At 41.1% G+C, this 26,733-nt stretch overlaps 1 protein-coding gene across 1 annotated transcript in view; it reads left to right on the top strand.

Annotated features, from left to right (window-relative positions):
- LOC121291509 (forkhead box protein O3-like) overlaps window positions 1-26,496 on the top strand; it is a 233,194-nt gene extending 206,698 nt beyond the window's left edge. Inside the window, exon 2 of the mRNA XM_041212798.1 lies at window positions 18,042-26,496. Coding sequence (XP_041068732.1) covers window positions 18,042-19,457 — 1,416 coding nt within the window. The 3' untranslated portion in view covers window positions 19,458-26,496. The remainder of the gene's footprint in view (window positions 1-18,041) is intronic.
- Window positions 26,497-26,733: the final 237 nt, after the last annotated feature.

Below are 26,733 nucleotides of genomic sequence, written 5' to 3'. Positions count from 1 at the left end.
TCTGTACCTTTAATCAGTTCCTAATGACCTAGGTAGAGTATGTTTACTTGGGGTTGGGGCATGGCAGGAGACTTGACACAAATCCAGGTGTTAAATAAATCCCTGATGCGCAGTGACTGAGAGGCCGAACTTTACGTTCATTATAGCTATTAGATGTGGATTTCTGTCCATGTTGTTATTTCCTCCATGTATCTGGAGTTACTAAATATGAATCTCTTGACCTCCCAACAACAGTAGTGACATGAATCAGTGACAAACTCAAAGAAAATGCTGACTATACGTAGAAGGTCAATCGGATTCTGAGAGAGAAAGGACTGGTTCATTTTAAACATCAGACCCATCATAAATCACCTCAAACCACAATGTGAAAATATCCCTCCAGATTTTTTTTTTCAATTTTAGCTCACAGTCTCAAATTAATGATTTTTCTTTTTGGGTCCAGGACCGAATGAAATCGATGTGTTTGTCAGGAGTCTGACAGGGGTTCTGTTATGGGGAAGCATTATTAATATTGATACTCTAATTAGCTAACAATGGCACCAGTGATTGTTCAGGAGCAAACAATTTCCAAAGAGTACCATGGCTTCAAAGCACGTACAAAGGAATGTGCTTCTTAACATAACCAGCCTTCGTTCTAGTATTTGCATGCACAGAGTTCTATCTTTAATGAACCAACTCCTGATTCTATTCATTTATGTATTACAGCAGGGTATCAGTCTGGGAAACAATGGGAGAAGTGAGAGAATGATGCATTCAGTGGTGGAGAGTGAGAAGAAGAATGACTATAGAAACTATAGATGATATATATGGACCAAGAGCTGGAAAGTGGGCTTAGACTCGGTAGCCCTTTTCGACTGATACTAACATGATGGGCTGAATTTCAATCGCTCTATGTTTAGTCACTTGGTAGTACAGAGCCTGAGAAAAAAGAGACATGCTGTCACTCACTTGTCTTACACTCATCAGGATAGATTCGTAAGAAAACCAAATCTCAAGGGGAACAACAATTCATACTACATGAAAAGTGGGTGCAGATTGGTTGGCAGTTGGACACTGATTGGTAGAGGCATTGCCATGGAGATTGCACCAAGGAAAAGTTAACTGCCAAGCTTTTTTTTAAACTCAAACCAGGCAATGGATTCTGACTGGTCAAGGCATTGTCATGGGGAATGAACCAGGGAATGGCTGTCCCCCAAGCTTTTGTTTAGTTGAAAAAGGCACAATACTTTCTGTTTGCAAAGGACTGGGCCCTGAGTGTGAATATATGTAGCTTCTGGCATACCTAAGAGAGCCAGACTAAAAGCCTAACTGATCTTAAAGTGGTTGTTAGTGTAATTCTTAGCACAGTCAGGAGTGTTTAGTAAGTGTTGTCCAATCGCAGAATCACATCTGATGTTGGAAACTATGTTCTGAATTTTCCAAGCGTGGGCTGATTGAGTGTGGTCAGTACTTTACCTGCTGCAAATAGCCAAAGGGACACGCTGTTTGATACGATCCACCAGTCATTGGGACTTACAGTCTACATACCTGGCATTACACCAGCACTGAAATTATATACCACATTACTCATTTGTGTGGTAGGCAGAATGTCCTTTTAGCTTGACGGCAGCATCCTATTTATTAGTGGCAAATGCAACTCGTGTTGCTACCGCATAATTGCAGCGTGTAATGACTAGCTTCACCTGTTGCTCAAATTTTTGAGACACCTTACCCTTCCAGGATAACCTGAGGTAGACTGGGTACTTTTCAGGACCAGAAGTGGTGACCTTAGCCCCATTCATGAGTGTGTGCGATATGCAGCAAGCGAGGATTTGAGCTGGGTAGCCACTAACCCACAGGAGAGCTTTGATACTATCCATTTCGGCATCGAGCTTGCACGCTGAAAAGATACGGCCCGAGCTTCAACAGCATGTCTCCTTTTTCAGCAATACATTCTATGATTCTCTTCAGGAGAAACGGGAGGGACTGAGAAGGAGAACCCATTCATCAGGGAGATGGAGACCCTATTACGTGAGGGTGACTTGAGAACAGTAAGGCAGGAATACCTTGTTCTGTCGGTGGAAGGAGAACTCTAACAACCAGTATAAGTCGGCAAAAAGGAAGGGGAGAAGTAGACATCATATCAAAGAAAGAGAGAGAGAGAGAGAGAGAGAAAATGTGTGTGTGGAAGACATTCTGTTCAACAGACCTTTAAATTTTCAGCTTATTGCCGTCTTTCCAATTTACTTGGTCTTTCTTGGTAGTGTCCTGCACCACAGCGATATGCCCCATAGTAGAATCACTCAATTTTAAAATGTAATAAAGGTTGGCAAAAAGACAGCACAGTGAAAGCATTTTGTGATTAAACCTTAGCAATTGGGTATATATGATACCAACAGCTTTGCATGATATCTGTGGCTGATAATAGCACAGTCTTTCCTTCAGTATACTGTGAACATGACCATTTACTGACAGAAACTGCTTTGGAAAGGATCTCCAATTAAGCAGCAAAGTGCAAACTATACTTACTTCACTGGCATGTTTTCCTTGTATAAATGGGAACCATTCAAGAGATCTGAAAAATAGGTTATACACCACCAATTAAAGACATGCTTATTTTTAATTAAATACAGGGATAAAGTTATTTGAAAAGGGGAACAATAATACAATTACATTAACAAAATTAAAAATAAGAAGATAAAACTTGACATTTCATTATTCTTACAGGCAATATTTTGAGAAGTAAACAAATTTTCAGAGGTAAGTTGTTAAGCAGCAGCAAACTAAAATTGCACAAAAAGATTATTTATTTCATTATTTTCTATGAATTTAATATTATACATGTTTCTCCTTACTTAGAAACTAATACAATTTCTCCACTCCTCAATGATCCTTTACCATCCCAGCCATGAGGGTAGGCAGATACCTTCTAATATTTATTTGGTTTTCAGAGTCAAATTGTTGATTAGAATTAATTAATCATCGCAGCTCATTAGAAATGTTCAATTTGTACCTCAAAGAAGAAGGAGACTTTTAGCCCTGAATACTGACCCATTTAAAAAACACAGTCGTGAACATATTTCGGTTCTTGAACATTTCCAATAAGCTCATCATAATTTATAAAGATCTTTCTGGAATATGTTAGTTTTCCAGTGAAAGCCATGAGGATGGTAACCCAGGTTCGAACCCTATCCTCAAACCAACAGCCTCAATTGGCGAACTTTACCGTCAGGCATGCTTATTTTTAATTAAATACAGGGATAAAGTTATTCAACCAAAGTTCCAGGATTAGATTGTTCCATCTGAATTCTTTTACAGCAGTTTACTGTCATTGAGTAATGGGGAAGACACTGGGTTTTTTCGAAACCACATGTCACAAGCTGTTCAGTATCATGATTTGGCATGACTCAGGCTTCCAGTTTTCAAAGCCTGCTAGAGGCTATCAGTAAGTGCTTACTGCTGCCACCCAAGTGACAGTACTGTGGCTCTGAGGAGGGGGAAATGGGGACCTACAATTCTGTGCCTGATGTTTACTGTTATAATTCTTTGGGCTTCTCAAGCAATTTATAGGGCTTGGGATGGGTATATGTTGAAGATAAGCCTACTGACAAATGTACCTATTAGGACTTCCACTTGGTTCATCTCTAACACTTGAGTTCGCAGTGAACAGAAGATCAAGGGTACATCTCACAGAACATATTTGCAGTGTTGAGGCGTATAGTGACTAAAGCAATCCTCTTGCTCCCGACATCTCATTGTGCCCCACTGACAGTTTGGAACAAGGACACTTTGTTTTTACCAGTTTGTCAGGTGGGGCCCTCTCCAGTGTCACCCATATCACTGTGTGGAAGGATACGATTCGAATTCAGTTGTGCTGTTCTCAGCATGTTCACTTGAATCCACATCCCTGCAGAAATCCCATTATTAGCGCACTATAACACAGGTTTGATCCCACGGTTAGGTACATTGCATTGCCATGCCATTGCTTTGCTAAAGCACCAGCACTTGCAAAGCAGCTGGGAGCCTTGTGAATTTAAGCATAAATGTTACAGTAAGGTCTGGTTAGCTCAGTTGGCTAGATGTCTAGCATGCGATTCAGGATAGCAATTCCTATTGTAGCTGAGATAGACTTGGGACCTGCCTCCTCACCTGCCCCATTCTTGATGGGGGGTGGTGCCCCTCAAGCTACACAACCAATTGTCTCTAATAAGGAGAGAGAGATGCCTATGGTTCCTCGTGACTATGGCTAATTTGGCTACCTTTCATTACATCCGTGCGATCCTAATCCGATTTTAACCTGGAGCACGAACTTGGAATCTGCTGTGGCTTTCCTGCTAGACAGAAGCAGATCTACAGCTAGTCCACGGACTTAAGAAGAACTTCATAGTAGATCTAAAACTTACCTTTGTGTTCAGGCAAGTGCCAAGTGGGGACCAATTTCCTCCACAAAAAATAGGAAGAGAAATTCCAAGAGGCAGTCACACTGAGCTCCTTGCACAGATGCCTGGTTGGTGGTCATCCAACTGCCCTTCAGCTAAGGGATAGTACAAGGTGTAGGTGACAAAGAAGGAGGGAACAGGCAGACACAAATAAAACTCTGGCTAAATTTGTGGCAGGTTTTCCAAAAATGAAATATTCACACAAATGGATATCCCAACAGTTCTAGTTCTAGTGAAATCCATTCAATCCATGTTGCACTTCACATGTGCATCAAAGTTAATATTAGCAACATGATCGTCAATGCATAGAGCATGTTACTTAGATCTGGTAATTTAACATAGCTCTATCAGTGTCACATAACAGGTTATGTAACTCTGTAAAGAAGACTGACGCCACTTGTAGGAGGGTATTGCTAGTTTTAACTTGATCAGAGTGACATGGCTGACACTGAGACAGCACAAAAGGACAGTGGGAAAGAAAGGCTGGGACTATCAATGAGTAGAAGTATGGTCAGGTCAAGCATGTGCCACTTGGGCAAGGTAAGTACATAATAGCTTGAAGGAGAAACAGATGCAGGGATTTGGGGAAAGAGCCGATAATGTGACTAACTGGTTTGCTCTTTGGAACAGCTGATGCAGACTCAATGGGCTGAATGGCCTCCTTCTATGCAGTACTATTCTATAACACAGACATACCAACTACCCATGGTCAGATGACAAACAGATAAGAGATGCATTTGAGCTCAGTGCTCTTGAGTGCAGCTCAGTCACGAGTGAGATGTCCCCAGAGAGTGGGCAGTTCAGGAGAAAAATTTGATTGAGCCCAAAGTAAGAAATCCCTTTCTGCTGATCCATTAATAACCCCATGGCACAAAGGCAATTACATAAATAAAACAATAATAACCTGATGCAAGAATTTCTGAAAAGAGTGAAGAATAACTCTGCATGACAGTGTGCGAGATGGAACGCCATTCAGGACAAAGCAGCCCACTTGACTGGCACTCTATCCACCACCTTCAACACCCACTCCCTCCACCTCTGATGCACAGTGGCAGCAGTGTGTACCATCTACAAGATGCACTGCAGCAACTTAGCAAGGCTCCTTTAACAGCACCTTCCAAACCCATGACCACTACCACCTAGGAGGACAAGGGCAGCAGATGCATGGGAACAGCACCACCTGCAAGTTCCCCGCCAAGCCACTCACCATCCTGACTTGGAAAGATATCGCTGTTCCTTCACTGTCACTGGGTCAAAATCCTAGAACTCCGACCCTAAAAGCACTGTGAGTGTACTTACACCACATGGACTGCAGCAATTCAAGAAGGTGACTTACCACTACCTTCTCAAGGGCAGTTAAGGATGGGCAAAAATATGTTGGCCTTGCCACCGATGCCCATACCCGGTGAATAAAAAAAGCTACCAGCCAGAAGTCAGGGGGGGTAGAGTATACTTTCTGACGTTTGACAGCATCGGCTGAAGTTGTCCTTTGGAAAGTTTTAAAATTGTACTTTAAATGGTATAAAATTAAATTGCAGTGTCATTCTTATTCTGAATATGTTCCAGCCTGCAACTTTCAAAGGCACTGCAAGGGAGTCTATTTTCAGTGGGTTTTCCCTGAAATGTTTATGACTGCTCTCTCAATTGCAGTAACTGGCAAATATGTAACTGGCCAGGGTTCAACACTTGATAGGGATGCTATCAGCGAGGGAGGACAGAATTCCCTTACACGTCTACACACTCTTGTATTGAGATCCCAAAGTCTCTGGCACATTCTCATTCAGTCATTCCCATTTTGAAGTATTTTTTTAATCTGCCATTGGAATTTCTGAAAGCAAGCAAAATCAAAACAGGAAAATAATACCTTCTCAATGTACAGATAAGAAAGAAAGATACGTTGACATTTAAAGCTCTCAAAAAAGTAAGTGCAATACGTTGTCTTGTATCGCTGTACTTTGTATTACAGTCCACAGACGTTTCTGAGGCAAATAAGTGTCGATCCTGATTTATCTCTTACTGTCTTCCTTGGGTTTCACCCATGTTACAACCTGTTGGCATTTCGGGGGATGGGGAGAAGGGTTGGGAGTCAGGGGAAAAAAAGAGTGTCAGAACAAATTACCAGGTTTGTGACATGTGACAATACAATATCATCCGCCACTCCTTCACATCCAGCCTTTTTGCTGACAGCACGTTAACTTGACAAGGTTCTCCCCTTGTGGCAGATCAGAGGCCAACAGCCATCAGCGACTGTTCCATCAGGCAACACGTCTGTACATTTCAAGCGGCCAAATACAGAAGGAATCGTAGAGCAGGAGCTGCCGGAAGCGCATACGTCCGTTCTGTTTAGATTTCCCTCACAATCCCAAAGGTGCCTGCGTGTTGAATCGAATTCCCAAGCTAATGACATGTTTTCTTACATTCTGACAACAGCTCTTAATTAAAACGTAGCGTTCAAAAGTTCAAATCCCTGAATTTCTATACCTTCAATTTTAGTGTCAAATGTTCTCTGCTTCCCCGCTGCAATAATTGAACCGCTCTGCTGACTGATGTCATCAGGTGAAGAGATAATGTGAGGAGGATGGCTGAGATTGATGCTGGCAGTGATGCTGGAAAGAAAACGCAACACATAATTATACAGAAAATTGCCACCAATATTTCAGCTGTAGCTGTTATGATGAAGTTTAAAATAGCGATTTTATGGCAAAGTTGGCCATTGTGATGCTAATAACACTTGTGAGTCAGCAGTGCTGCCACTTTATACTCCTCACATTGAACTCTTCACCTCCCAATGCCTCCCAATGAACTGTTCAGCTGGCAGCAGGAAAGCTGCACTGATGATACTTGACAATAAAGGGCCGTAATTTTTTTTTAATTTTTAAAGAGAGGTTTAAAATAAAACTGCCAGCAATCAGAATTATTTAAAAAAAAATATCCTTTGTGTCTTCGGGGAACCATAAACAAGGAAGAAAGAGTGACCCACTTTGGAAAGAAGCTGCTGGGCTTTATTTGCTTAACAAAAATAAAATTGTATTGCAGTGACACCGAGGAGCTTTGAATTTCCTCATCAAATTCTAGAATCAGTTATGACAATGCTGTTTTGACAGTGTTGGGTTGCAACCTAGGGAACCAAAGTAAAATCTCAAATATTTCCTGTAGAGAGTTGAGATTCCCTTTGATTGCCTAGTCTTACTGAGCTGTCCTGATGAAGCGGGGTGGGGGGGAAGGTGGAATAAATGAATACAAATCAGCTTTTGAAATTTCCTCACTCCTGAGTTTCCATTTAGACACCTAGAGTGATTCTGTAGAATCTACTTACTGCCAGAGCCTGTTCATTCAAAAACAAAATCTCTGATAAAGTCAATCTGCTGGTAGCTGCCATTTTCTGTTCTTCTTTTGATGGCAATATGCAAGGTGGGAATAAAAAAAAATTATTAGTGCACTACCGAGTGATCCAGATCAGGAATGCCCCAGATTTAATCCCTGCTTTAAGAATTGACTCATTTCAATTGATACGGCAGTGAAGGCAGTGCTAATTTGACCCCACAAGGGCTGAGTTAAGCAGGGGTAAAATAAAATTCACAGGGCCGAATATCTGTAGTATTCTCTGTCCCAAATAGCTGAGTGATGACAGTGTGCGCATAACTGGATATTGCGTGAGGGGAAATTGAACCTGTGATGCATTTCCTTTATTCATTCATAGCATGTGGGCGTCGCTGGCTAGGCCAGCATTTATTGCCTATCCTTAATTGCCCCTTGAGAAGGTGGTGGCGAGCTGCCTTCTTTAACCGCTGCAGTCCATGTGGTGTAAGTACGCCCACAGCGCTGTTAGGGAGGAGTTCAAGGATTCTGACCCAGCAACAGTGAAAGAAGCATTGTGTGGCTGGAATTAGCTTTGACTTTTTAGTCCCCAGTTAGCTTAAATCAGCTTCATTTCAATGATCGACACACATCCTTCATCAATACGACATAAGAAACATGCTGCAGAAATCTAGCAGTTTGTTTGTATTTTGTATCAGGAATGGAATACAACTCACCCTTTTAATTGCTTCATGCTAGTTTAATCTGACTTCACTAGTGCTGGATGCTCCAATGCATGTCGATATTACCAGCCTAGTTGTCCACTGCCGATCCAGTATTTAAAACCTCAAACCGTACTGCCCATTCTTCTCCAGGGCCACATGCTCCTTCTCCTCCTGGGTCATCTTGGAAAGCAAAGACAACCAATCCTTAACCTTCTTTTCACGCTTACAAACCACTTTGAACAACCTCCCTCTCGCATCATCCATCCTCCAGCCTTGCCACTGATTGTAGATTCTTTCTAAAATTAAGGTGGTCTCCTAAGCATCTGCCACATATCCTTGTTCTCACTTCTCAAAAACTCTATCAACCCATTCCCCTGCACTCTGCCATTTCTTCATCTCCCCCTATATTCCAAAGCAAATGTATTTTGTCTCTCCTGCTTCCTGCCAACCCGGCTCCTGAACACCACGCTTCACATTTCCAACCCTAGGTTCACTATCAGACATTCTCGTTGTGCTCACCTCCTTTAAGATTTCAGTCACCCTTCCTTAAAGAGTTCACCCTCATCCCTCACGAACAACTGCTCTATCACGAAGCTACACCTTCTTTCTGTAGCAATTGTAGCTTTAAGGAATGTAGTGACTATAGTTTTAAGACTTATTGTGTTGTTTAGTATCATGTGACAGTGTGAACGAATCAGCTCTAAGCATGGGGAACCTCAGAATCGGAGCTCTCCTTCTAGTTGTGGAGCTTGATGGAAGCGTGTAACTGCTGTTGCAGCCTGTGAATAAAGTTCAATGTTTCTAATGAGAAACCTGTCTGGAAAATCAAGTCCATAACAATTTCCAATGTTATTAGAATCAGTCATTGCCATCTAACTATGATCTCACTTTTCCTCATCCTATTTTGGGTATCTGCTCCACCCATACACCCTAGCTCGCAATGTATATTCCTCTGGCTCTCAATTACTACTTTCTCCTTTGCTTCCTATACCCTCCACTCCATTACTGGAAGCTTATCCTCCTAAAATCCTTGCCCACTTCTCTCCCTTCAAAAGCCTCCTAAAACCTTATTCCTTTAATTGTACCTTTTATCTTCCATCTCTAAACTCCATGACCCTGTGGCTGACCCCTTGTAAACTACTCTGAGGCATTCTGTTCACTCGAAGATTACTAAATAAACAAAAGCTGTTGTTGTTGAACCAAAACTAAAATGCACCTCATGTAAAATATAGTTTAGTTACATTGCACAGTAACTAAAAATCAGCAACCCCCTTGCAGTAACATTTGTTGATACAGAGGATCCACACTTCAGTTTTGTTATTCCCAGAGATTTGATAAAATTCAGCAGAAAGTGATTTGTCAATGTTGATGTTGCAATGTTCTGTCGTGGTTTGACATCTATAGGAGTATGGAAGTGTAACAGGATATGCAATCAAAGCTGTATTTATAACTCAGGCAAAGATCCACCTCCCAGAAAGGGTCAAGTATAAACTGTCAAACCCTCCATATTGACAGCATGAAACTAAACCTGCACAGAAAATCTGCCCATACTGTGCGGAAGCACAAACCTGCAATGTGTTAGCAAAGTTTTAATCCATATTTGAAAAACTGAGGGCCAAAGACATTCTTCTGATTCACAGAGGGGTAACAGAATGGCGACTATTTAATGCTTTAGTCCATTGAAACGTTGAGAAAGATACAGGAATGGCTTTTACTATGCAAGAGTTTGGAAGAATATTCTAGTTCTTGCACTAATGGGAAAGATCTTTATTCCAATTCAGGCAATTTGGTCAGGAGCTTATTGGCCTTTGATTTGTTTGGTTGATTCCATAGTCACGATTTTAATCTCACCCCCCCCCCCACACCGTCCAACGACAATGTGAAAATTCAGCTTCATGGCTCCAATCTGCCATGTTCCAGCCATTGATGAGGTTCCAAATAAAGGTAGATGGGACCTACTTAATACTTAATAGCTGCAACCTGACATAATTGATTCCACACTGTAATATTAAGTTAAAGCCAGGGAGAGTCCTGCACCGTCTGCAGCCCGGCAACAGAACCAACACTGAGGGAGGTGACTGGCTTATCGAGGCCAACGTAAGTCTTTGGCTTCTGTTAGAATGCTCTGTGAGCAAGAGTCATTATCCTGGGCTCTGCCAGGAAACCCTGGACCTCCTTCTCCAATTGAGGTTGTTTCCCCTCCCCCCTCCCCCGCCAACACCCTCCCTGACGTCCAATCAATCTGCAACCTGCCAGCCACCTCCTTTATCCCCCCGCCTCACTGATTTCAGTCACCTCCTCCCACTGACTGCTGCTGATGATTCCCACAGGTCCCCTGGCTGTGCTCTCCTGCCATCAAATCTTTGTTCCTGCCTGCCTGTTCAGGTGTTGGGCAGACCTCCCAGAAACCTCTATGTGAATGAGGTCCCAATGCTAAACTCGTCAGGGTCGCCAAGCCCCCGGATACTCCATGTGCGCTGCCCGCTTTGGGGCACGGGTGAGGCAATCCCGCGCCCCACTTTAAAAAGAAACCGCAACCCACATCTTTTACATAAGCCACACAAGCCAGTGTCAAGGGGTCTTGGAAAGGAACATCCGATCATTGTCTGAATGGCCTGTTGAAATTTAATGTTGGATGTCGGCATCAAAAGTTGGAAGGAATTTATAACAAGGGACCAGTGGCGGTGCAGCGTTTTAATACAGCAGCTGGTTCAACAAAGATAGTGCAACTGTTGACAAATGCCCCTCCTGAAACAGAATTGGATCCCTACCAAGCAGATCCTCTCACACAGCCAAACTCAAACAACACAGGAAAACTTGGTTCACTGAGTGTATTTTACCACCAGAAGGAACTGTGACACAGGTTCTGACAAAACAAGATCAGAAACCACCTTCAGTCCGCAGTCACATGAAATCCCTCAACTATAAGCTCTAGGGGTTTTCTTGGAAGAAAATAAAAGTTGAAAACAAGAACTGGAACATTTCTAAACTTGTAAGTTTATCTCATGGCTGATTTCCCTAAATGCAAAGGCACGATAGATTCCTGAAATAACATCTAAATGAAACATTGGTATTCATTTACACGCCATAAATACAAGACAAGTTATTGAATCCAGTAAGGAACTCAGAATAAACTTCTTTTCCCAGAGAGCAGTGAGAATGTGGAACTGACTGACCACATGGAGTGGTTGAGGTGAATAACAGAGTTGCATTCATGGGGAAGCCTGGCAGATTCTGGAGGGAGAAAGGGTTATGGTAACATGAAGTAAAGTGAAAGGAGGATGATGTGGAGCTTATAAACCAACATAGACCTGTTGAGTTGAATGGCCTGTTTCTCTGCTGTGCGTTCTATTTAATTCATTTAGGTTAGTGTAGGACTAGCAAGGAATAAAGAAAAGGTGGGCCATGTTCTGCATGGAGCTGAGAATTACACTCCTTTATTCCACCTAGATTGGAATAAGCACCACAAAAGTGAAAAACTGAGTCCATTGTGTTTGCAGCACTCCAAGAAATTTGGAACAGGACATCCATTTTGGGGGATTATGGAATCTGCTGTTGTTTGGGCTAAATTCATTGTCTTAAGAGTGCAGCACTGGTTAAGTACAGTGTTTTTTTCCCTTGCTGTTGCCTTGACTGTTAAGGTGTAGATTGTCCAGAAAATGACTGCAATGTTGTGAGTCCAATTATGTGCACGTTATATTCTGAAATGAAGTGTAGTGTAGCAACTATGCCAAGGCCACATTTTTAGTTGGCTGCTGTCGTTCGTCACGTAATTCTGTATGGATGCGGCTTATGGATATGAAATTTCAGTGAGTAAGCTACTTGCCTGTCTCCATGCATGAAGGGATAATTACTTATGAACCAGGCTTAGTCAGGGCTGTAGATTGATTTCGAGGTACAATACAGTTCATTTGGTAAAGTGCCAGATTACAAACAAGATGAAAACAAATGAACTATAGTATAAAGAGATTGTTGCATAATACAGAGTGGTGCATTATTTCTTAGATCATCGTGACATTTATCAGCATCAAAAGAACCAAAAATACTCAGAAGTGCTAGGAAAGAGGCTTGGAGCGAACCTCTCACTAATGGTTTCTAAACAATTCCAGTTTGACACCTCTTGAAAATAATCATTAACCTTGCTTTTGGGGAACCTCACCATTGTTTCTAATAAGAGGCCTCTGAGCTACAAAAGAAAGTTACTGCATTGGCACCCAAAACAAAACCATCTGGTAAAATTTTGCATGTTGGAATTACTTTTATCCATAACACTGCTTCCATGGATGGTATCTGATCTAATTGCTTATACAGCGACATGGCTAGTAATGGAAGACATGCCAGCGATAGATAACATTTCCAATGTTTGCATTAAGTACTGGTTTGAATACTCACAAGGGTAGTGCTTTTGTATAAATGTGATCTGTTGCTGCCTTTTAGCTTTCATAAACGTAGGGCTGTAGCTTTCAGAATAATCCTGTGTTGTAAGATCTCTGTAAACCAATCAGTTTGTGGCACAGGGAACCTCTAGGAGGGAGTTCTCCTTTAGTTAATGAGCTTGATGCATGCATGTAGCTGATGCTGCTATCTGGTAAATAAAGTTCAATGTTTCCACCAAGAAAAATTGCCTGGAAAAATCAACTCTATTAGACATGGTAACGCACAATAACCAGCAAGGCATGATTTCCTGTATATATTTTCATATTATTCATTCTTGGGATGTGAGGGTCATTAGCAAGGCTGGTATTTATTCCCCCCCCCCCACCCACCCCCACCCACAGTTGCCCTTAAGAAGGTGATAGTGAGTTATTTTCTTGAACCAATGACGTCCATGCAATGAATGTGCTCCCACTATATTATTGGGCAAGGATCTTGATCCAGTGATGATGCATTTATCGGTTTCATTTCTGTTCCTGGGAAGAATGAAGCTTAGGATGCAATGTTTGAAAGTGCAATTTTCAGAAGAAACCTTCACTGTGAATGATGATGATTAATGATGTAAGTTGTGAATCGTAGTTAAAGAATTAGTGGTGCATTTTAGATTGTCCAAAATTATTAAAAGCGTGCATGCCCCTCCCACCTTTCTGTTTCCTACAAAGCTGGAAGGGCAGAGAGATTCAAAATATAGATGTATGTTTAATGATTGACCAACAGAAGTGATCCATCTACGGAACAAGCTTAGTCTTCATCTGGAAGCTTGGTAAAAGGATGAAAAAGAAATTCATCTTGAGTGCCCCAATCTGACCAGATCTTAAGACAGAGCCAGAATTCGAGCTCGTGGCTTGTCCACCATAGTAATCGGATACCTAGAGCTCTGTAACCTTTTAAGTGTACTATTATAGCAATGTTCTTTTAAAGGAGAATTTCAAACAAGGTCCATCTTTGAAATAAGTCAACCAAAGCGGAAGTGAATGAAAAGACTGGCAATAAACAGAAAATAATGAAACCATTCTAACCAAGCTTTCTTGTAATGTTGTATTAGTGCTATAAGTTCTCTCTTGGGTTTTGATACTTTACTAGGCTCAAAGTGTATGTCAGATACAGAAAGTGACATGGAGCTCATTAACATGCTCCTAGATGAAGGAATTAAAGTTCGCAGGAGGTCACTTTTCAGCCAGCATTTTAACAGCCAGAGCCAGAGAATATAAGTTAATAATTATCTTACAATTTTTCTGACAATGATCTTTTAACCATTTAGAATTATAATCAGCCTGATTTTGCAGTCTGTGATGATGTGACATTCCTTGTTATTGGCTGTTAACAAAGTTGCCCACAAAGATCTAGCAAACTTTGTGGCATAGATTTCACCTTTCTTGATGTTAATTTCATCCTGGTGCTAGAACCTGGCACTCTGGATCTCAGGATCTCTGCAGTCAAGCAAAAGTGATGCATCAAGCAGGGGAAGCAGCCAATCACAATCAAGAATTCTCACAGACAGCAAAGCGGGAAGTAAGAGGCAGGCTTCATCACTCACTTTTTAGAAATTTGCAGGACGTAGCATAAAGATTAGGAATTACACTTAGGATTAAGGTTGAAACTGAAATATATATTTTTTAAAATTCTAATTATTTTAAAAATTGAATTTTTTAATCTTGGAATTTAATCATGACCTTCCTTCCATCATAAGGTCAAAAGTAGGGATGTTTGCTGATGATTGCACAATGTTCAGCATCATTCGCGACTCCTCAGATACCGAAGCAGTCCATGTCCAAATGCAGCAAGACTTAGACAATATCCAGGCTTGGGCTGACAAGTGGCAAGTAACATTCACGCCACACAAGTGCCAGGCAATGACCATCTCCAACAAGAGAGAATCTAACCATCACCCCTTGACATTCAATGGCATTACCATCACTGAAACCTCCACTATCAACATCCTGGGTGTTACCATTGACCAGAAACTGAACTGGACTAGCCATACAAATACTGTGGCTACAAGAGCAGGTCAGAAGCTAGGAATCCTGTGATGGGTAACTCACCTCCTGACTCCCCAAAGCCTGTTCATCATCTACAAGGCACAAGTCAAGAGTCTAATGGAATCCTGTCCACTTGCTTGGACGAGTGCAGCTCCAACACTCAAGAAGCATGGTACCATCCAGGACAAAGCAGCCCACTTGATTGGCATCCCATCCCTAGGCATTCACTCCCTCCACCACCGATGCACAGTAGCAGCAGTGTGTACCATCTACACGATGCACTGCAGGAACTCACCAAGGCTCCTTAGACAGAACCTCGCAAACACAGGACCATTATCATCTAGAAGGACAAGGGCAGCAAACAGATGGGAACCCACTACCTGGAAGTTCCCCTCCAAGCCACTTACCATCCTGACTTGGAAAGACATCACTGTTCCTTCACTGTCACTGGGTCAAAATCCTGGAACTCCCTCCCTAACAGCACTGTGGGTGTACCTACATGACATAGACTGCAGCAGTTCAAGGTGGCAGCTCACCACCACCTTCTCAAGGGCAGTTAGCGATGGGCAATAAATGCTGGCCTAGCCAGCAATGCCCACATCCCATGAATGGATACCAAAAAAAAAGTATGGAATGGAGAAATCTGACATTCCACAAATGGAAAAGTACTTCTTTTCAGAGTCAGAGAGGTTTTTCAGCAATAATTATGACTTAGTACACAGCTAAAAACCCAGATACACTTCATTCAAAAGATGTAACTATTTCAAGGGTGCTACAGTGAGAATAGTAGCATAAAAAGTGAAAATTCACATCAATTCAGTGATTTCTAACTGATTTCCACCTGGAGGGCCCTGTGCAGGAGCATGGAACTACTGACAGCAACTTTGGGATTTTCATGTTTAACTATGCATTTGCTGACACCAAATGTTGCTGTCAGTTTCACAGTATAATGACGGTCAATGTTGACAATCTCATTCTTGGTACAATCACAAAATTCCGGACTTAGAAATATGGCACAGAAGCAGACCATTTGGCCCAACATTTCTAAATGGTGGTGTTTATATTCCACATGAGCCTCCTCCCATCCTACTTCATCTCACTCTAACAGCATAATCAGCAACAGTCTTCATGTATCATCATTCATCACCGCCACATATTCAGCTCTATGGTAACAATGTTTTTTTTTGGTGTGGCCTGCATTATAAAAAATGCCACTTACCTGCCAAGAACCAATTTAATTTGCAATAACTAATGCAAAAATGAGACCAGAGAAAGGGAGTATAATCAATCAAAATCCCCTTCCACTCTTGATTGCAATGGTATACACTGGGAGCGCACTGTATTTCTAGAGTGTAAGAAGGGTCATATGACACATTCTAATCATTGGAAACTCAGTTAGGTGCGACTAACCATATTTAGATAAAGACATTGAATTCCTGATGTCTTTTCTGACAGGATATCCCAGAGGTGGGCAGCAGCAGGTATTGGGGAGCCTGTGGTACAGTTCCTCTGCCCACTGGAATTATGCCAAGGAGCTGGCATGAAGCCAGAGGAAAATCTGCCTTTAAGTGGATAAACCTGCATTAACAGCATTAGCGATGCTAAACTCCTTGAACTGTGTTTCACCCCTGACATTCCAGCCTGCAGCTGGTTACTATTCCTGCTTTTCTACCCTAAACATCAGCCTCAACTCTGCACCAAGTCCTGGAGCTTTCACTGAAAGAATCGGACGAACATTCAAAATCCTCCACCTTGAAATTAGAAATGGCGGCTGCTGAATCCAGAAAACGTCCAAGAAGTAGTTTTGGGGCTGGCAGGAGGAGGGATTCAGATCAGGAAGCATTTGCAAAACCAGTAATTTAAAATGATTCTGGAGAACTTCTATTATTGCTCTGTTTTTGTGCTTTTGAAACAGCATTCTAGCTTAAACCCTGAAAACTGACAACATCAGAAATGAGAAGCTGCGGTATATAGTGTGATGCAGGGTAGACAAAGATAAGGAAATACTTACTGAAACATTAAGAAGTCAATAAAACAAAAGGGAGAACAAGCTATCAGCATCAATATCATTAACCTTAGACAGCAACCGGCACTCTCCATAATCTAGACAGCAAATCAATCACTGGCTTCATATGGCAGCATAAACCTTGGCCTTGAATGTCACCTGAACCCCAGGATGGCTATTATCTTAAATTAATTCTTGTAGTCTTAGAAATAAATTTGTTTTAAAGTTGGTTGTCATCTTATTGCAGAGTGCAGGGAGGGATGTCTGGCAACAAGGATCGCCAGCTCCTTACCAAACCTGCCTGAGGTTTCTTCCATTGAAGTGAATGGATGGAAGATTCAGCAAGTTTTGTGATAAATTATTTGTAAATGGAGTTAAAATATAGAATAAGTTCTTTTTCATTTTCTTTATTCATGCCTCTTCACATTACAGAGTGTCAGCTGTTGCTTCTGAGTCAGAAAGATGTTGGTTTAAGTCCCACTCAGAGACTTGAGCACAACAATTTGTACTGACGCTAAAGTACTGAGGGAGTGTGACACCATTGGAGGTCCTGTTGCAGGCAAGGTAGTAAGCCGGGGCCCTGACTGCCATCTCAGGTGAATGTAAAATACCCCATGGCACTATTTTAAGGAAGAGTAGGGATAATCCCCAGTGTCCTGGCCATTTTTATCCCTGAATCAACATCACTGAAATAGATTGTCTGGTTATTAATACGTTTCTGTTTGTGGGAGTTTGTTGTGTGCAAATTGGCTGCTATGTTCCCTACATCACAACAGTTTCTACGCTTCAAAGAATTAGCTGTAAAACATTTCAGAATCTCCTTTTGATCGTGAAAGGATCTATATAAACGCAAGCCTTTCTTTTCTTTCATTTCTTGCTGAGATATAGTTCTATGTATTTTATATATCTATGTACTTGTATGTGTGTATATATATATATATATATTACGCCACACATAGAGGAATAATGGTAGAACAGAACTAATCCAGCTATGCTATTAATCATTTTAACAACTATTTAAGTCAACTATCTGCATATTTGTTCTAAGTTTCTCAAACAGCCTGCATTAACACTATGTATCTACACGATGTGTTACATATTTAGAGAAAAGTGGCAGTCGTTATGCTGCGTGCAAATTATTTGCTTTTGGTCTTATTTTCAACCTGTCCTTTTATCTTCACAGAACTCAATCCGGCACAACCTCTCCCTGCATAGCAGGTTTATACGAGTACAGAATGAAGGCACAGGCAAGAGCTCTTGGTGGATGTTAAATCCTGATGGAGGGAAAACTGGAAAATCTCCCAGGAGACGGGCAGTTTCCATGGACAGCAACAGTAAGTACCTAAAGAGCAAGAGAGGGGCAAACAAGAAGAAAGCCACCCTGCAGGCAACACAGGAGGGAAATGAAGGCAGCCCTTCATCACAACATACAAAGTGGTCGGGCAGTCCTAGCTCTCACGCCAGCGATGAATTTGATGCGTGGACTGACTTCAGGTCACGTGCAAACTCAGCAGCAAGCACTCTGAGTGGTCGATTATCTCCCATAATGGCCAATTCTGAATTAGATGAACTTGAAGATGATGACAGGACTCCATCTTCTCCATTACTCTACCCCAGTCCCTCGAATACCTTATCACCATCTGTAAGTACAAGGCGCACTGTGGAACTTCCCAGGTTGGCTGATATGGCCAGCACAATTAACTTGAATGAGGGACTAACAGAGAATCTTCTCGAGGACTTGCAGGACAATTACAACATGAGCCCATCGCAGCAAATTCCTTCAGGGTGCCTGAGACAGAGAAGCTCCAGCTTCTCATTTGGATCCAAGTGTTCAACTCGTGGAAGTCAAACTAGTACATACAGTGCCACCATGTACAGCCAACCACCCATGACGATGTTGCGTCATTCACCCATGCAGACTATTCAGGAAAACAAACAAGTCACATTTTCAACAATCAACCACTATGGGAATCGTATGTTGCAAGACCTTTTGACCCCAGAGTCACTACGACACAAAGAAGTCATGATGACTCAGACGGACCCTCTGATGCCACAGGCCAATACAGTTGTGGCATCACAAAACCAGAGACAAATGGTGATGTGTTCTGATCCGGCAATATCACCATTCAATGCCCAGTCACCTAGATTAATGAATAGTAATCCATTTCATCACCCATCAACAGCGCAGCAGAATTCTGCTGTCAACAATGGTGCCTTATCCAATCCCATTGGCCTTATGCACATGCACTCTGATGCTGGTAACATCAACTCTGTCGCACACCATCTCCAAAACCAGCTTCACTCGCTCGCTAGTCATGGGATGCAAATGGAAGCATCGGACTCAAGGTTGAGCTCTTGTCCAGGAGGAATTAATATTTCCACCATGAGTCAAGATAAGTTCCCCACTGACCTTGACCTAGACATGTTTCACGGCAGTTTGGAGTGTGATGTGGAATCTATCATTCTTAATGAATTCATGGATAGCGAAGAGCTTGATTTCAATTTTGACTGTGCTATGCCAACTCAAAGTGTTGGCATTAACATGGCTACCCTTCCCACTGCTCCACAGACCACGAATCAGAGTTGGGTGCCAGGGTGAAGTCGAGTTACAATGTTCAGTATCATGGGATGAAAATTGGTTCCATAAAAGCTCTAAGACCAGACCAAATTAACATTTGTCTTCTTAGGAAGCACATACTTGAAAACAGAAAGATTTGTTTTGTTTCCTTTACCTGGGATGTACTTAGAAATATAATCAAAAAAGGCAATAATGTGTTCTTTGTTAAAATAACTGTTATGCCAATTAAAGTGACATCATTTTTACTTCTGGAAATTAGTCTGCAAATCCCGTACGTTATGATCATGTTCTCAGCACAGTTGATTCATTTAGTGGGTCTGTGCAATGTAAGGTAGATGGAACTCAACAAAATAGTTCTGAAATTAACGCCTTAATCTAGTTTCTCTGATAAGTGAAATAATTTTAAATAGGTTACCTTTTCCTATTTGTAAATCTGGCATAGTCTCTCAGAATATAATCCTTCGCATTTTTAAGTAAGGTTTACTCTGAGTGTTATGTGGGAGGAATATCTTCTGTGCACCATGTAACAAAACCCATTCTCTATAAAAATGTTGATGATTCCATTATAGAATACACGTTGATGAACTCATCCCCTGCAGTGACTGAAACTTTCATTATTGCAGGCTGGTATCTTACTGATTATTCCAATTCTCTTGAATAACCAACACAAGAATACCATAATTGAACTTTGACTTTGGACAGAGATTGGAGGAAGCAGTAGCCATCAGAAAGCTGTAGTAAAGGGTTGCAACAGGTGAAATACTCCTTTCCAAGAGACAAGCCCCATTTTATTTAATCACACCCCTGAATCTACACCAGTCTCCCTTGAAACCAGATGTTAATTTGGTCTGGGCCAGAATAATTTCCTGCTCAGTCTTGGGTTTGCATTAAAATCACCAAAGCTTTTTTTTTATGAGCGTGTTTATAACAACTGAAGGCATTTTAATATATACTTGTATTTCTGAGAACAAGATCAAGAGTAGGTTGGAATGATTTTTGACAGAGAAGGCTTTTCCTTAAACTCTGGACTGATAAATGGTTGGATTTTCAGGATGCGAAACTCCCATACCCTCGAAAGACTTTGATCAAAACAGTTCTTTTGATTCGGTGGCTTACATCTGCTGTTCGACTGCCCTCAAATATTACATAACAATGTAATTTCTTTTTTCTTTCATAGACAGTTATATTGTTACTGCTTTGGCATTTATCATTATTGTATGCTACTTTGGTCAAAATTGTATTTATTTTTAGATTGAGGGAAATGACAAGTTGGTAATGTAGGTGTTCTGAGCTAATACCACAGCCTGAAACTTTAATTTATGTAGTGATTGGGGCATTACTTTGTGAGAATTTCTCTTGGAATTTTGACTCTAGCCACCATATTTTGCCACAGAGAATGGTGAAATCAGGAGATACTGTGCAAACAATTACCTGGAGTCAATTCTCCGAAAACCTGAAACTTTCTTTGGAAAGTGCCATAAGTGATAGTTATATAAGTTACATATGTATATTAACTTCTTTTCAATGTAAAGCATATGGATAATTAAAATCAGAAAAGTCCATTCTTAAATGTACATACAGGTACTGTACTGTAATTTCACTATGTATACTTTGAATGTTGATGTGATTAAGAATATAATTTCTTTTTATTTTTCAAATATAAAAGAATATTGTACGATAAAGGAAACCCCAGACAGCAAGTTTCTCTGTTGTTTTGTTTGAAATTCTATCAGTGACAGGACAAATTCAGTTGCTTTATTTTTTAACTACTGTAAGTTTTTAGGTTAGACAGTAAAACAGATTCTGTTCTAGGCGCTCACACTTCATTGGTAATCATGAAATGGGCACTCCCTTGCCACAGTGCATTTGTGGGGGTGGGAAGGGGTGTGGTAGAGGGTGTAACTCTGGATGATAACCTCCTGAACCTGGCCCCAGGATTGGCTACTCAACACGTCAAGGGTTATAGAAGGAAGTCAGAAAAGTGGAGTTGAGATCACAACCAGATTAGCCATGATCCTATTTAATGGCGGAGCAGGCTCGAAGGGCTGAATAGCCTACTCCTGCTCCCTAGTCCTAAGTTCCCACATTCCTATGTCCATGTCCACCATGCCTTTGCCTGATTGGCTTATTTTAGACTGCCAGTCAAACAGCTTCTTTTCTCGCCATGTCCATTATTTTTCAAACTAATGAATGACAGTTCTAGGAAAATGAAATAAGCACACAACGTTTTCAATGTAATGCCCCTATGATTGTTCTCCCTGGTTTGTTTGCATCGTGTCCTGGAGATTAATCTTCAACTCCTGGAAACTGCAGGACAGTTTGCAAGGGTTTGCAACCTCATGAGCATCTCAAACCGAGGTCACATCCCACCTTATCTGAAGACTCCAATTAGATAATGTAATAGACGAAGACATTATTCGGTAAACACCAATCTATTCAAGCAACCAAGTACACAAATGCATGGAGGAAAGCCATGACTTTTCAGGAACGTTTTTCTTTGCATATTATGTTTTGCCAGTATTGACAGACATTTGCCTAAATTTACCCACAGAAAATATGATTAGTTAAATGTGTATTTCTCCCAGCTTTTGCAGCTTCAATAAATCTACTAAGATAATATCTTCACCCTTCCCTCCTTCACGGTTGCTGAAAGCATCAGCCAACAAAAGGGAGGTTTCAGCTGAAGCAGGTCCATTGCACATGGATAAAACTGCTAAACATGGAACTTCTTGGACCTTTTTTTTGTCTCGTAGTGGAAAATAAAGGGGAGGTAAATAATCAGTGCATTATGCAATGGTGTTCTCTGTCCCCACTTCAACCAAACCCCCTTGTACCCATCACCACTCCCTGCCCATGCCAAGGTAAATGAACACCTATATTCTCATGAGTTATCAAAAAGTGTACAAAAGCAGTTTGACACACAGTCCAGTGACACTTGTCATCATGCTGTGGAACAGTTAGTGAGTGAGTGCTGAATGGATTTGAAATTGGTTTCTCTATTTTAAATCAGAGAATCACGGTTTGTTTTTAAGCAGGCAATGTCTCAATTAAAATAGTGGATCGATAAATTTCACTTTGATGCGTTACGTGTTCATCTGCTTCATCGTCACATGGTATATTTTCAAGTGTGTGACGGAGATCCTAATTCCTGGGTGGGAAAGCAGTATAGGACTGTCCCAGCCAGGGATCTCCATGAGAGGGCCAGACCTCAAATAAATTCCACTGACCACCTGAAATGGCTAAAATGAGTAAGCTGGCCAGCTTTGGGCAGATCAGAATCGCAGGACCTGGTGGTCACCTTCTTACACTATTGCAAGGGGCCAATTGGGGCAATATCATGGCTGGAAGGTTGGAGGATGTGGATGAATCTGGAGCAGAACAGGATCAATGTTTTCTTCTGGAGTTGGTGGAGCACTCCTGCTCCTTCTGTCCACAATAAAGATAGTCTCTGCTCTGGCTTACCTTACAAGGCCTCTTCATCTTGCCTAATGAGCAAGTCATTAAAATGCCATGCGCGACTTCTGAATGTTGCAGCCCTCAATCAGTAAATACCAATGAGCCTCCTGCCTCAGTGAGGACCTCAGTTATCTTAATAAAAGAGCCCGGGGTGATGAGTATCTGCCCGGTTATTTTAACTGTACTCCCAACCATTCCCGCCAAGTAGGACAGGTTAAAAGTTTCCCTGTAGCATCTAATGAAATGTAATAAATGAATTGGTGACAAATGTAGGAATATCACCTCATTGAAATTTCTTTGGCTGGAATCAATAATTCACAAGATATGAAACATACGGTATCATCAGTGCTATTACTGGGGGACTGCTAAGTTGTTGTAAGTGCTATTTTTCACATCGGCATTGAACTAAGGCACCATTTGCTTTTCTCTGGTCACTCAAGAGGATGTCAAAGATCCCATGGTACTATTTGAAGAATAGCATGGAATTCTGACCAATATTCCTCCCTCTTCCTGTACTATCATAAACAGATCAATCTGTTGTTTGTGAGACAATGCAATGCGCAAATGGGATGCCATGTTTGCCTATATAACAACAGTGACTGAACTTCATTGGTAGTGAATTACTAGGGAATGTTTTGAGGATATAAGGTGCTATTTAAATGCAAGTTTTTTGCTTCATATCTATACCATCTGCTTCTGTGGTGCTGCATATACATCCCACAACAAACAGCATAGGGAAGACACACTATTACTGTTACTGTTCTCTATTGAAGATTGATGGTTCCATATCAGTGAAACATCAAAGATGATTTAATGCATTGTGCAATCCAGTGTTATGATCACCAACATGTTTTTGTACTCCTTAACCCTTAGCAGACTGCCTTATTTTGCTCAGGGTTTAGAACATCAATAATCTGAATTGTTGGAAGAGATTTGTATTCTGTTTATCACAGCTAAACCATTACAGTAATTGTAACAATTTAGCCTTGATTTACGAATACAGATGTTCCTTCAGCAGGTTGCTACACTGCTGCTCGCTTTTAACAATCTTGCTCTTCTGAAATAATTTTTTAAAAGAATGACAGAAATACCACCCAAAATTACATTAAAAAAGTTCTTCATTAAATATCCTATAATTTTAAAGTTCCATGCATCCTTTTAATTTTAATTAGACAATAGTGATGAGTGCTGGGAACTTTAGCGCATAGCATTACCACAGACCAAACTTGTGCATTGAAATGGATGCTGGGCACATTAAACACCGGCTTTGGAGTTTGTTACAGCCATGAAATTTCTTTATTTTGCCAATAGAAGTTTTGAGTTTACATTCAGTTACTTTCCTGTCCTCTCCTGATTTCACAGTGGCAAATGTGATCATTGACAAATTCCTAACTAATCAAACTGCAACTATTATGAATATGATCCAGTAAGAACCTTTCTGATTCAGAGTCTAATCAAACAGACAATAACAATTTAACTGTGGAAAATTAATCAACATTTAAATATAAGCCCCACGGATTTTTTTATAGAAAGCTGTAATTGGTTTGACTAGGACTACAGTCTCAATTAGAATTGACAAAAATATTTATGCATAAGTGACCAACCATTTTAAAGACGGTTTATTTTAAAGACCCAAAACTCACTCTCTCGCTTTCCCAGAATCGCTTCATCCAATTCAGGGTCGTGGGAAGTCAGAGCATATCCTGATGGGTGCTAGGCGGTATACACCCAGGACAGTACGTTAGTCCATCACAGGGCACACACTCACACACACTGGCGAACAACTTACCGCAGCCAATCCAACTAAACAGCACGTCTTTGGATGGTGGGAGGAAACCAGAGCAGCTGGCGGAAACCCACACGGACACGAGGAGAACGTGCAAACTCCACACTCAAGGTCAGGATCAAACCTCAGTCCCTGGAGTTGTGAGGCAGCAGTGTTAACCACTGCACCTTAATGCCACCCAACAACCCAAACTGCACAATAGAATAAAATAACACAATGTGAAAGAAAGATGTGTTACTCAGAATATAAAAGAGTGCCAAAGCTTTTTTCTGCCTCCTATGTTGTTAATGTTCTCCCATCCCCATCTCTCCTATTGGCATTGACTCCTTGTTGGGGTAAGGTTCCATAGGCAGTAACTGTCCTTGAGTCCCCCCCCAAATTGCATTATTTATCTCTGAATCATCTGGCTAAATGATTGGGTACCAAATCCAAGCCCAATGGCTAGACATGCATTCCAGCAGAGAAATCACTGGATAGTGATCAAAAGTGGCAATCCTAACTAATTTTAGTTACGTCAAACAAGCTCCTACACCCATCCCAGCTAAGATCAATTAAACAGCACAGACTGGAGATCAAACATGGTGCCTTTCTGGCCTGCATGGCTCAGGTAATCAAGAGAATAGAGTTGAACCATCAGGGGTTCCACGTAGATTTTGGTCACTGAATATGTTTCTCTGACTTCACTGTACTGTCAAAGAAATGAAATTTCATTGTGTTGTAATGGGCCAGCATTGGATGTTCTGTTCTCCAAAACCATTCTTTTGTGCTACTTTTCAAACCCAGTTTTCATTTTCCCTTGAGATAGGAATGAATCCCATTATTTTCTATGCAAACAGCTGCTGGTTTATCTACATTGTCTCCTTTCCAGTTGCTTCTGGCATTGACAGGATGCCACGCTCAAGTGTTTCAACATTGCCAAATGTGCACCCCTTCAGACAACAGAACACATTGCATATCCAATCAGCTATAGTCAAGTCTTAATAGTATCATTGAATGCCCTTCCATACAGAAATGTGAATCGTAATCTAACAAGGCCTTCTTGGTTTGTCATGGCTTCACATTTTCATAGACAGCTATGTAATGTCATTGCTCAAACGGGGTAAACATGGCATTATGCCCCATCAGATTTTACATTCATTGCTTTGCGAATGGAGTAAGTCATCCCCAAAAAACATACAGTTTTATTGACGCTACATTTGTGTGCAGTGCAGCCCACAAACAGCGTTCTTACAGTGAAAAAATGGGAAGCAACTCCTCCAATACCTTTGAGGCCTGTGCAAGTTTGGATCCTTAATGTACAGTGAACTGAGCTTAAGTTACACGAGAGTTGAGAAAGCCTGAAAACGCAAAGACAACCAGTGCTTTTAAATGAAAGTTTGTCAAAATTTCATGAAGAAGCCTACTTTTTCTGGAACAGAGAGCGAGGAAGAGGTTATGCTTGGGGTTGGAACAGGCCCTGTCTGCTAAGGGATTAATGGTTGTCGTACCATTAGGAAACCTGTAATGAATATAAAAATACACCTTTGTGTTGTTCTGTCCCTTTAATTCAAATGCTGTGAAGCCAGCATGAACTTGAGTTCAATAGAAAGTAGATCCCCTTGCAGCTGTATCTGTCTATAAACCCATAAGACATGTTGTAATCTCTTTATCAGGTCAGATCTGGTGCGCTACAGTCATTTGATTAAGATTTCCATACCTTAATGAATGTAAAACTTTCAACTGTGCTGTAAAGGTTTGTGAAAATTGCAATGTGAGGATATGTGTATAGTGTATTGTACAGTGTATTTTCATTAATAAATTGTTTTAAATAATATACCTGAACCAGTGGGTAGAATGTGCTACTTTATGTGATGCTCGGCCATGGCACAAATTTCCCAGAGCCCCCGAAGAAATAAATGGTTTGCATCAGCTCAGTGTATAAGATGGTCTGATGGATCCTGATTGCATTCTACATGTTGCCTTATCTCCAAACTTATGTTACAGTTGCAAATTTATTCATTAGCACAGTAAATTGGGCTTTTACTATTCCTAAAACTGTGCACAATAAATCATACA

The sequence above is a fragment of the Carcharodon carcharias genome, chromosome 19 (assembly GCF_017639515.1).
Source record: "Carcharodon carcharias isolate sCarCar2 chromosome 19, sCarCar2.pri, whole genome shotgun sequence".
NCBI classification, from domain to species: Eukaryota; Metazoa; Chordata; class Chondrichthyes; order Lamniformes; family Lamnidae; genus Carcharodon; species Carcharodon carcharias.
The sequence above is the reverse complement of the archived record's forward strand: the minus strand, read 5'-3'. Positions and strand labels throughout refer to the sequence as shown.